The sequence below is a fragment of the Plasmodium berghei genome, assembly GCF_900002375.2.
Source record: "Plasmodium berghei ANKA genome assembly, chromosome: 11".
Taxonomy (NCBI): Eukaryota; Apicomplexa; class Aconoidasida; order Haemosporida; family Plasmodiidae; genus Plasmodium; species Plasmodium berghei.
In genome coordinates, this window is record NC_036169.2 from 1,318,860 (window position 1) to 1,332,658 (window position 13,799).

The 13,799-nt window shown below is 20.5% G+C and overlaps 2 protein-coding genes across 2 annotated transcripts; both read right to left on the bottom strand.

Moving 5' to 3' along the window:
- Nucleotides 1-803: 803 nt before the first annotated feature.
- Nucleotides 804-9,965, bottom strand: PBANKA_1135300 (conserved Plasmodium protein, unknown function; the record flags this gene model as incomplete). Its single annotated transcript, XM_034565910.1, has 1 exon — nucleotides 804-9,965. One exon carries the CDS (start codon nucleotides 9,963-9,965, stop codon nucleotides 804-806), a length of 9,162 nt encoding a protein of 3,053 aa, XP_034422560.1.
- A 1,605-nt stretch (nucleotides 9,966-11,570) lies between these two features.
- On the bottom strand, nucleotides 11,571-13,691 carry PBANKA_1135400 (riboflavin kinase, putative; the record flags this gene model as incomplete). The annotated part of the gene is made up of 1 exon (XM_034565911.1): nucleotides 11,571-13,691. The coding sequence occupies one exon, from the start codon at nucleotides 13,689-13,691 to the stop codon at nucleotides 11,571-11,573; it is 2,121 nt and encodes a 706-aa protein (XP_034422561.1).
- Nucleotides 13,692-13,799: the final 108 nt, after the last annotated feature.

The following is a 13,799-nucleotide window of genomic DNA, read 5'->3' on the forward strand; positions in this document are numbered from 1 at the left end:
TATAATTTTTTATTAAAGAACAGAATTATCACCACAAATATACATATATATGAATATATATATTATATAAATATCCCATTTATTCTTAATAGGAAAGGGTAAATATAGAGATTGACCAGGTAATGTAATTGTGATATTATTTTATCTTTTATTATTTTTTTTTTTTCTGATCATAAAAATATATACATTATAAGCATATTATATAAATATAGAAAAATCACGCTATTTCAATATTTTTTTCCAAAAAAATGATGAAATATTTTAAAAGCATATCACTATCATTATATAATATTCAGAATTTATATTCCATTGTTTAAGATTAATCAAACATTTGTTTACACAAAAAATTATTTTCACATTCCAGATTTGAAATCAAATAAATCATTATATTCCTAACATTGCTGTTATTAATAATATTACTATTTTACTATTTTTTTTTATGATAATTTTTAAAAAAGTTTAAAATAATAGGTTAAAATGCCCCAGATTGAAAAAGCTGTATAAATAGTACAAATTACAAAATTTAAAAATAAGTATAAATGCTTGAGCAAACAAATACATTAACACTGTTTTCTATAAAAATATAAAATAAAATAAAATAAAATAAAAACAAAAACCGGTATTAAAAAATAATAATTTTTTGAGTAAAGAAATTTAAAATATGAAAAAAAAAAAAGTAAAACAATATGATTTTTGAAAGAATATTATTTGTCATTTAAAACAAATATACAATATATGAATATATAACTAAATAAGCAGTTTTGTTCTTACAACTATTTTCACATTAATTTGTTTTATTTTATTTATGATGTATATTTTGATATCGAACTAAACCATTGTTTGGCTACATATTCAATTTCATCATCAGGATGATCATTTAGTTCTGAAAATATTTGATATAAGTCTTTTAGGGAGAATAGCAATTCTTTATATCCAATAGTTTCATAAATATGCTTTAAAGCTAATAAAATAGATATGGTAATATTATAACTAGTATTATTATTATCATTTTTAAGCGATAACCTCATTGTCATAATTTGTATTTTTCCTGTATCATTTAAATATAGTGAATAGAATTCTAATAATATTAATTTGAGTATATCAAATAATAAAATAGTGATTTGTTCAATGGTATAATTTTCACTATTTCTAATTGCATCTTCATTAACACTATTATTAAAATCACTATTCATATGTATTCTTGGTAAATATGCAAAGAAATCAAAAAAGCTTATAACTTGATCAAAACATGATTGAAAAAATATAGGGGGAAATTTTTTTTGATTTTTTTTTTCATTTATTAATATTTCATATAAACATAATAATGCACAATATCCAAGATCAAACCAAAACCACGTCGTCTTTAATTTTCCTTCTCTTTTTTTTTTCTCATCTTTCAAATTTAAATCGCTAGTTATTGGGTTTTCAATATCATTATTGGCTTCATCTTCTTCAACCATATTATTGGCATCTACATCAAATTTTCCTGCCCTTGCCTTATTAACATGTTTAAATGTATGCTTAATCTGGTTTTGACAGAGTACTAGTGTCGATTTAATATTATTAAGCAAATCAAATAAGTATTTATTTTTTTCTTTTAATATTGCACCAAAATTTTGATATAATCTATAAAAATAAATAAAATATATTCTTCTTTCAAACACATTTTTATAAGCGGGTAATATATTTAAATACTTTGATTTAAATTGTTTATCTTCAAAACAGGAAATAAGTTTATCAAATAAATTTTCTAAAGATGTTAATTTCATTTTGGTCGATGTATATAATAATGCTGTAATAATATTATGTTCTTCTATTCTGAGATCTACAAATAATTGGTTTTTTGTTTGAATATTAGTTTCGAATGTGTTATAGTTATAACAACATAATTGCAGAATATTCATAGATGCTATTTTATTTTTGTTTTGAGTATATAGTTTGGTAATATATTTATTACAATTATTTAAGTATGTTTTAACTAAAGAAAATAAAAGAGAAAGGCCTAAAGTATTAATTATTTTTATATTATCATTCAACACATTTTGAAATATAATAAGATTCTGATAAAAAAATAAAGAATTGTTCAATACAACTGATCCATTATAATTATATATTTCGTTATCATTGTTAAAGATAGAATAATATTTTTTATAGTATTTAATTAAATATTTTAAACAAACTTTTAAATTATTATTTGAAAATATAAAAAATATATGATATATATTTAAATTTTTTAAAGGATTTGAAATAGCTTTAATAATATGTTTAATCTTTTTATCTCTTTCTAAATTATAGAAATTATTTTTAAGAATATTTTTTTCATTTACAAGTATATTCTTTTTATTAGTAAGGATAAATATTTTGAATAATTCAATCATTTGTTTTTTTGTAAATATAGGGAAATTTAATAATAAAGAACAAATACATTTTAAAATATTATTTAGATAGCAATCATCGAAATAAAATATATTTTTTAAATCATTCCAATTATCTCGAAAATATATTATTTCAATTTCTTCTTCATTTTTAAAAAATTTCAAGTTGGTATATTTATTGTTGTCTTTTTCTTTTGCATTATTTTCTGGTATTTTATATTTTTCGAAACTAAAATTAGAATCGATTGAATCAGCATTTGATAAATCTGAGCAACCATCATCGATATCTATAGTGTCATTATTCAGGGCTTCATCATTTATATTATTTTTCATATCTCCTTCAATATCCATTGGTTCATTTAATACATATATTTGATGTTCTCCCTTTTTGTACTGCTTGGATATTTCGTATACTATGTCAATTTCTGAATAAATATTCTTAACTTTTTTTATTTTTTCTTCTAAATTATTTTGATCAATTTGTTCAGTTTCGTTTTCTGATGTTATATTTTCAGTGTTCGGTTGGTGATCCTGATTAATAGTAGTATTATCAATATTTTTGTATTTGTTGATTCTTTTTGTAATTTCTTGATTCCGAACATTTTTGTAATGATAAAAAAGATTTTTTAAAATTTCATTTATTTTTGATATAATTAAAATTTTCATTGAATTGTTTAGATTTATTTTGAAAATTGATGTCCTAAATATTTGAAGCATATATATTTCGTTCAATCGAGAAACGAGTTGGTCGCCATTTTCTTTTGTTTGGATATTTTTGGATTTTGTTGTTTTACAAAAAATTAATATAACTACATCGAATATATATTTTGCATCTGTTTGATTGTCTAATTTCCCATTAATAAATGCAACAATTTCTTTGAATAAACTTGGGTATTTTGCGTAATTTAAATATAATAATTTATTTATTATAAAATTATAAAAACTCGAAAGACTATCTCTTATCACATTTTCCAAAGGATTTCCATTGCCTTCAGTCACTTGTATTATCTCACTAAATATGTCATAATAAGAATAATTTTCATTTATTATATCATAACTATTTTTATATTTTTCTGGGTTTGATAAATTTTCTTTATATTTCAAATATTTTTTATATCCTTCATTAAATTCCATATACGATTTTAAATTATTTAAACATGACAAAAATTTATGTAAAAATATATTTTCAAAATTATCTCCCTTTTCATTTTTGATGTCAGTCTGTAAAATTTTTTGTTCTACAACCGTAGAATCATTCAAACTTCTTTTTATAATATTATTATCTAAAGCATTTGTTGACATTTTAAAATTGTTAATAATAAAGGACAATATAAAAGTATCTGTATTTTTAAAATTAAATTTTTTAAACAATATGTTCAGTTTTCTATTAATTATTTTATCTTTAGCAAAACAAGTGGCAAGAATAAAATTTTTAAAAGTCGAAAAGTACACGAAATACGATATTGATTTGATAGGCCCATTATTTAGAGTATTAATAATTGAAATTAGAGATATTATTTTTAGGCATAAATTTTGAATGTTTTTAACTTTTTTTAAATAAGGCTTTATGTATTTTAATTTTGATTCAACATATTCTGGATATCTAAATTTTTTATTGTTATAATTTTCGTCAACTTTATTGGTTGGAAATTTATTGTTTTGGCTACCTATTATAATATTATCATTTACAGATTCACAATTGTTTTTATTATTATTGTTATATTGTAATTGGGGATTTATAAGTTCATTTTTTTTATTTGTTTCTTCTTTCAACTTGTGAGATAAATTTTCCTTTTCATATTCTTGAGGGCACAAATATAGTGAAAGAAATAAAAGCAAATTTGTATTTATATAATAATCTATATCACTATTATGATAAATATTCAAAATATCCATAATATAATTTTTACAAGAATGTAGTTTTTCGAGCTTTATTTTTATAATTAAATTAATAAAACAAATAGATATAATATAAGAACAATAGTTTTTATTAAAAAGGAAAATTATATTATTTACTAAAGCACCGAAATTATTTATATCTATATCATTCGTAAACATTTTATTTATAGTAGCACATATGAAAGCGATAGTATGCAAATCATAGTACTTTTTAATATTATTTTTTTTCTCATTTTGCACAAACATTTCGAAATTATAACATTTTTTATAATAATAATAATTCGATTTATTTGAATCATCGTCTAAATTTATGTCAATTTCATCTTCCTGTTCATCATTCATATTTACAGAATCTTCTTTTTCTAATTTTCTTTTTTTTTTTGCAACATTTAAATTTTTATCACAGTTAATACTTGATCTTTTTTTTGTAGATAAGCAACTATCATTATTTTGTATGTCTTTATTACTTGGTAATTCCATTTCATAAGAAAGTGAACCATATTTTTGATAAAATACAAAAAGCAATATTTTTTTTTTTATAAGTTTATCCAAAATAATTGCCATTGGCTTCAAATGATAAGATATATTTTCATAAAAAAAAAATATATTTTTTGAAAAAAATAAATTAACACTTGATAAAAAACCATTTTTAGATAAAGAAAAATTCTCTATAACTAATTCATTGATGTTATACATAAGTTCAGAAATATTTATTGCATATTTTATTATTTTTAAAAATACATTATCATTAATTTCAAAATTGTTAACAATATTTTTAAATATTTTTATGTGCCTATTAATAAATTCAATGTATATATTGTAATTTTCCACATTATCACTTTGATTTTTTTCTGTACAATAATTTTCATACTCTAAAGTGTACTCAGATAATGCATTTAAAATTTTTATGATATTTGCATTTTTTGTCTTATACCTTTTCTTTTTAATCATATATCGTTCTATAAAAATTAGCAATTTGTTTTTTTCTTTGACATTTTTCAAATTTTTACACATTAATAATATAGAATTATAATCTTTTGTCTTTCTATTTGATAACAATTTTTTAAATAACATTATATTACCTATTTCTAATCTTTGTAATTGTGAGCGTATATATTTTTTAAATAATATACTAGTATAAATTTTTTTAATATTTAACATTTGAACTATCAATTTCGAATCATTTCCATTTATTATTATATTAATAATTAGTTCACAAATTTCTCTTATTTCTTTTTCTTTATTAAAATAACAATCTTCAAATAAGTTTTTATAATATTTATAAAATCCTTCTAATTTTCCAAAAAACATTTCCTCTGATTCTTCACTATTTTCTTCATTTAAAAATGATTCATAATTAATTTTTTTTATTTTTGTAAATGTGAATTTATTTTTTCCGTTTTCTAACTCCTTTATGCTTATCCTCTTTAACAACTTTTCACTAACACATTTATTATTATCTATTTGTTCATAATTTACTCCTTCCTTAATATTATTAGAAATTGTTTTATTTGAATTTCCTTTTTTTCTACTCCATCCATTTTCTAATGTGCTTACATAAAAATCTACTAAATTCAAAAATAAATGTATAGCACTAGGTTCGATTCCATAATCTAACTCTTTCATAAGAATATATTTATATATCTTCATAATTTTATAAGGATATTTGTCTTTTTGCATTATTTTTCTTAAAAATATTCGTAATAAATCTATTTTAAAAAATTCTTGAGAAATTGAAAATATGTGCATGGACTTGTTTAATCTTGATATTAATATATCAAAAAAGTACTTATTCAAATAGGAAAAAGCAAATAAATAGTATTTTACAAGTTCATAAATCATTTCTTTTTTATATGAGGTATGTGCTTTAGCTGTTAAAAAGGATAAATTAATTATATTGGGTTTAAAATTTGTAGGTGAATATTTATTTTTTCCTGTTTCTATCATTTCATTTTCATTAGCATTATTTTCGTCTACATTTTTTGAAATATCCTCGCTATTATCATAATTTTCTGTTCTTTGGCATATCATTGCATCTCTTTCAGGGTTTAAATTGTCATTGATTGGTATATTATCTATTACGCTTCCACTATTTTGGGAATTATTTTTATAACTCAAAGTATCTACAAATTCATTGATATTTTCTGATTCAATATTAGCCTCTTCCATGTGTTTTATTAATTTAAAAACGCTAGCTCTTTCTTTGCAGTCATTTTGGAAAAATTTGTCAACAACTTCATATTCTATTAAATTTTTTTGTTTATTAAATAAAGGCCTCATCGATTCAGGTACTAATGTACTTATATTTATAATAGTATTATTTGCGCATAAAGCAATAATTGACATTATAAAATATCTATAGAAAGATATAGCAATTTTTTTATTATATTGTCTGCGTAAATTCGTAATTAGCTTTTTGGTTATATAATCAAATATATTTTTATTTATTATATACCTTTTTAAGCGATCAATATTATATATATAAAATAAATAACTCATAGTATTATACAAAAACTTAATTGCACTATTATTATTATAAAATAAGTTTATATATTTACAGTATAAGATAAATGTTGAGGAATGATCTACTTCTATGAATTTTAATATTAATTTTTCAAAAATAGGTACTAAATTATTATACATAATATTAACTTTTGTGGTTACTTTGCTTCCTTTGTCATCTTTGGAATTATTTGAAGCTATAATTTTTATTATATAAAATAATATTTTTAATAAAAAGGGTTTGTTTGTTTTTTTTTTGCATAATATGTATTCTGTTTTATTTTGGTTATTATTAAAAGAGGTTTCGATTAAATCATTTTCTAATTCTACTTTATCCCCACAATGTGTTTCTTCTCTGTTATTTATTCCATCGTTAATTTGTTTATCATTTGTTTCTTGCATTTTGCACAACATATTTATCATTTCTTCGGAAAACACAACTTCTGCAATCCGACTAAAAAATATTTCATAAAGAGAAATACTATATTTTATTAAAATTTTAATATTATTCAATCGAGATTGTTTGATTTCATTGATAAAAAATTCATTCAATTCCATGTTATTTATATTTTTTATTCTACATAAAAGTAAAAAAAACTGTTTAAATAATTTAAAATTCTTTGGTTTAATATATCCTTTGAGAGAGTTATATATGGGATATGATTTTGAATTCAATATATAATCATATATGATTAAAAAAAAGATGAAGTTTTTGGTTACAAAATTTTTAAAAAATTTATCTTGTGCTAATTTTTGTTTATTTTTAATTTCCATTTTTTTTAGTTTGATTAAAAATAATATAGCATAGAATTCCAAAAAAATTGATGCTCGATATTTATCTATTTCACGAAGATTCGATTGTATCAATTCATTAAATGCTTTAAATATTGGCTTATATAGGCATTTTTTGGAAGGGAAAAAAAATATAAATTCTTTTTGAAATTTTTCTATATAATCTATAAATAAGACTTTGTTAAATTTCAACAAATGAATTATTTTGGTATACAAAAGTAGAGTGTATTCTTTCGATTTTGTAAGCTCAGTTCCTTTTTTTATGAGTTCCATAGGAATTGATTCTTTAGAAAATATTTTATTAACTCGTTCTGAAAAATCGTTACCTTGAAATGCTTTTGACGATATTGTCTTATGTATATTTTTTTTGGATCGTCTTTTGTTTATTTTCCTTTTTTGAGATGTATTTTTGTTATCATTATCTAATATATCTATATAATTTTTCTCATAATCATACATAAATTTTAGACTTTTAATTGCATTTTCTGCTATTTCGACGATAGTATCTTCTTGGTCGCTACCTGAGTCTGGGTCAATAAAATGAATAATTTTCATATTATTATTAGAAGCATTCATTAAATTTAATAGTTTCTCTTCTATTTTATTATACATACTGAATAAGATAACTTTATTTTTAAAAAGATCATAATTATCTTTTATAAAATAATTAACAATTTTATAATAATGCGTATTTTTAATTATTAGATTACTATAACCAAAACTAATTTTTTTTATTAAACGCCCTATGGCTCCATCATTGGAGGCACAATTTTCAAGCTCATGTTCAGTTAGTGTTGTATCTATTCCTTCTGATTTTTTTATTAAGAATATATAATATGATATTAAATTTATAATAAATAGAATATTGAATATGTAGTTTTTCTGAGTATTGGTAAGGATAAAGTTACATATGTTTTCAATTTTATCGATATCTAATTTTAACGAATAATAGTTTACTAGAATAATTTTCATAAGGTTATCACTTAATTCATATGTATTATCTAATTGATAAAACAATAAAAGAAATTTTAATAAAAGTTCATCTTCTTTTATTATTAATTTTATTTTATTATTATGGAAAATATTTTTCTTATTTTCTTTAACAAAAATTAATATATTACTAATAGCATCATTTCCTGTAAAGTTATCATTTAATATTCTTTGCTCTTTTTGTCCTATATAATTACTAAAACATATTTTATTATCATTTTTATATATTATATTTAATATAATAATTAACATTTTGATAAAATATGAGAAATCAGAATAATCTTCTATTATTTTTATATATGTTGATAAAAAATTTATGTCTAAAAAATTAAATATTTTTTTTTTTATAAATTCAAAATTTATATCTTTTTTGCATTTTCCAATGGCACATTCAAAATGTTTTAAAAACTCTTCCAAAAATCTGCAACAATAATGAATCTGTATAATACTTGAGTTCATTTTTCCAACAAAATTATTTCTATCATTGTAATTAACTCCATTTTCCGATTGAATTATGTTATGATCCGTTTCCTTTTTTTCCCCGGCATGCAATTCAATAAATGCCTTTTGGCATGATGCTAATAATATAAGAACGGCATTGCAATAAAATTCGATAATTTGAACTGGTACATCAATATAACTGTTAATCAGATTGCTTGTTAATGAAATAAAAAGGTCAATGCATGGAATAGATATTTCAGTTTCAATATTAGATAAAAATTCTTTCCCAAAATCACTGTATATAATATCTATAATATACTCAAATAATATTTTATATAAAGGTATATGCCTTTTTACATATTGGACAAGAATATATTCATCTATGGGCTTTATTTCATTATTCTTATAATTATTCAAGAAGAAAAAAGGAGAATTATTTTCTATATATATAATTTCTAATATATTTTTAAACTCTGATGATGATATTTTAGGAAAGATGCATAATAAAATATCATGAGCATATTTGACATTAATTTCATATTTATATATTAAAAATTCTAATAATATTTTGACTTCTTTTCTATTCGAATATAAAGAACACAATTTTAAAAAAATTTTAATTTTTTTTAAAATTATATTTTCTTCATCTTCCGTTAAAAATTCACGATGTTTTAAATATATTTCTTTTTGTTCTTCTCCATTTTCTTCATCATCGCGAAAAAAATATACAGAATCACTTTCTTCTAAATAAAATAGTTGATTAAATGTATTAAAACTGTTGTTTATTAATGATAAGTTATGTAAACATTGATTTATAGATTCTATATGTAAAGGTGAAACGACAAGAGTTTTATATACGTTCCTGAATAGTTTGTACTTATTTCTTGTTAATTTATCAATATTTTTATCTTCAAAAACCTGGACTTTCTTTTGTAGGCGAAGCTCTTTTAGTTGTTTTCCCAACATTATGTATTTTATCCGTATCTATATCTCTCTAAATATTTTATAATAAGTAAGCATATAGATGTGTGTGAATAATTTAGTGGTTTGTATATTGATTATTAAACCCCATAATTTGGTTTAATAGCTATGCATAATTATTTTGTACAAATTTTAAAAAAATAAAAAATTATAATAAAATAAATCTACATTGACTCATTATGAATGACGATAGGTATTATTCCTACCACCACATTCTTATTTTGATAGCATGTTAATAAAGTGAAATTTTATTTTTTGTTGCAAAATTTTTGTTCTATATTTTTTTTATAATTTTTATAATTTTTATAATTATATACAATCGTTTATTTTTACTTTTTATTACTAATTATATGTATACATATTCACATATATGGAGTTGAGCTGCAAATAAATGGTAACAATTGAAACTGCAAAAATTAATAGCATTTATAAGAATAAAAATATAATAAAAATTAATAAAATTAATTATTAACAAAACTATTGAAATACAAATAAAATGAGGAAAAAATATATATATAATATATATTATATAAAATAATTCACTAGCAGTTAAAATTAATATTATTATATATGTATATAGCAGAATGTTATACAAAATGCCTGGAAAAAATATAAATAAATTTATAAATTTTAATATAAAAAATAATATATACATAAATATGATAATATCGTAAAAATTATTAATCTATATAATCGTTCTTTAACTTACATAAAATATATACTATGTACAATTTTCAAACAACGGTATTTTTAAATTTATAAATATTTTTTTTGAACAGAAAAATGTAATATGCCCACTTCGTTGGATGCAAAAAATGAAAAAATATTTAAGCGTATTTAATTTATATATACATATATTATATAATTAAAAAAAATAAAAAGTATACTTTATATTTATTATATCATACATTAAATAGCAATATTCTTACATAAAATATTTTTTTGTGCTGAAAGAATAGTAAATATTATTTGATTGCCTTTTTAATCACCATTGTTATTGTACATATGTTTTAAAATAAGGAATATTAAAATGCTTCAGGTGAATAATTAAAAAGATGGAAATATCAATTCATCATCTATTTATTGTGTTTTCTTCACATAATTAGAACCACATTATATAAAATGGTATTATATGTAATTACATATATTATACGTATACATTGGAAAAATATTAATAAAAATGTTAAAGAAATTAATATTATTGAAAGGCTATGTAAATAATATATTTTTAAATTTGTATTTAAAAGATCATGGCGCAATAACCAATTTATGCAAAACTAAAAATTATGATAAGAAACTATCGAAAAAATATCGTTCAAAAATTATACAATAATAAAGGTTATATATATATATATATATATATATATATACACCAAAATTAATTGTGTCTATGTTATATATGCATAACTTCTAACAAAATAATTTTGTAAATCTGAATCACGGTTCATATAAAACAAATCATCATGAATCGATGGAAATTCACAAAAAAAGTGAAAATGTTTATATATAGAAATTAAAGATGCGTGCATGAAAGGGGGGGCTGGCTGTAATGAATTACATTATTAATGTGAGTTATGTTCATTAATTTCTTTATATGTGTTTACAAGAACTAAGATAATTTTTACATTTTTTAAAATACTGATCATGACTAATTTGATTTAGAGCAATTCTAGCTAATTCACAGTCAAATTGTATTGCATGTATCAGATGTGATAATTCATAGAAATTACTTTCACTCCTAAGTATTCCAACGATTATTAACTCTATATTTTCATCGTAAAATAAATTATTTGTTTTATAATATAAAAAAGCTTCTATAGTTATATGCTTGTTTTGAAAATAAGGATTATATCCTATAGATACAACAGTTTTATATATTTTATGTTTTAGTTTTGATATACCAAAATAAATTCCAGGCATTATATCAGCTTCTGTTAAATTCGCATTAAAAATATTTGCTGTGGGAATATTTAAATATTTGCTACCTCTTCCAAAACCTTTTACAACTTTTCCATATATATATATGTATTTATTAAATATATATAATATTCTCCATGAATATATATCTTCTGTTAAATTACAATTTCGTGACAATGGATAGACAACATCATTCGATTTATTGGGAGATTCATTTGGGATGTTCGTAGAGGAATGTTCATGTAGCTTATTATCATTACAATCGCTATCTTTATTTTCAATTTGATTATCATAGTTATATATTTTTATATCTTCATAATCAATATCATCACAATTAGTTGATATAGAATTTTTATTTTTATTTCCTGATACTATTTTAAAATATCCACCCCTTTTCATGTGTGTTATAAAACATGATCTATTACTAAATACTAAAAAAAATTTACAAGCTTCATATTTTTTAAGTTCATCAAATGAATCTATTATTGTATAGTTACCTTTTAAAAGTTTTGAAATTTTAAAATATTTAAATAAAAAATTTGTTAAATTTTTATTTGAACTATAAAATATAAAATAAAATTTTTTTTTTTTTAAAATTTTCAAAAAATTATAAGCACCTATGTGTAATTTTGACAATATTATTATTCTATACAATTTTTCTATATATTTAATGGTTTTTTCTTCGTAATTCTTTTTTTTTTTACTTATCTCATTTGTAATATACTTTAAGTTAAAAAATTCACTAAAATGTTTTAAATCGAACTTTATTTTGTTATAATTTATTAAAAATTTATTATAATTTTCTGAATCACAGACAATCCCCGATTTTGTATTTTTTAAGCATGATTCATTTGATTGTGAATTATCAGAATTTATATCATCAAATTCATCCGAATAAATATCTGGTATATATTCATCGTCTGGATTTGAAATACCCACATTATCATTGTGTGTAAAACTTATAGAGTCAGTACCGATATATGTGTCTCCTTTTTTATGCATATTTTTCCATTTTAACTTATTATTAGTTGATGCAGATATATCCCCATTTTTGTCTGCATTGTAATTATTTGTTTCCATGTTTTCTGATGAAGAATTATTATTATTTATATGGCAATAATTTTTAATTTTTAGCAACCCTATTTTTGAAACCAAAACATTGTCAATATTATCATAGTATTTATCTATAATTAAATTATGCATTAAACTACTTGTTATATGGGGATTACTGTTGTTATTGCTTTCTATGCTTAAAGTATTTTGACTTGAATTTTCATTTTCGGGTGCTTTGGTAACCTTTTCTGTGTCGTTATCTAATTTTGAGTTTAAGTTGGATATATTTTCCAAGAGGGAATTTTTTTTTTGCACATTTTTATTTATTGCACTCGGTGATTCTACTTGATTTGTTTTGCTAACTATTCCTATATTGGCTTGCTCAAATTTATTATCACTGAAATTGTTACTATTGATTTTGTTATTTTCCACTTTTTCCTTACATGAAGAGGATTGTGCCTTTTCATTATTAATTAAATAATGATATTTGTTAATAACATCATATAAAAAATCGAATAAATTTAAATTATTTTCGATATTTATTAAAAATATTTTTAACATAAATATGCAAATAATTATTTTTCTTTTATCAGCATTTTGATCATTTATATTTTCCCTTTTACTTCTAAGTATATTGTTGCATACATTTTGTATATATGTGGTTATAGTACTTTTGTAATTTATAACGTAGTAATCTGCATCTATAATTGCTATATTATTTTTATTTTCATGATGTTTCATTTTTTATACTATTAAAACAATTTTTTATTAATTAAAATAAAAAAGCGAATACCTTAACATACCTATAATTAGTGAGTGTAATGTATATTTCTCATTGTTTAACGCTTT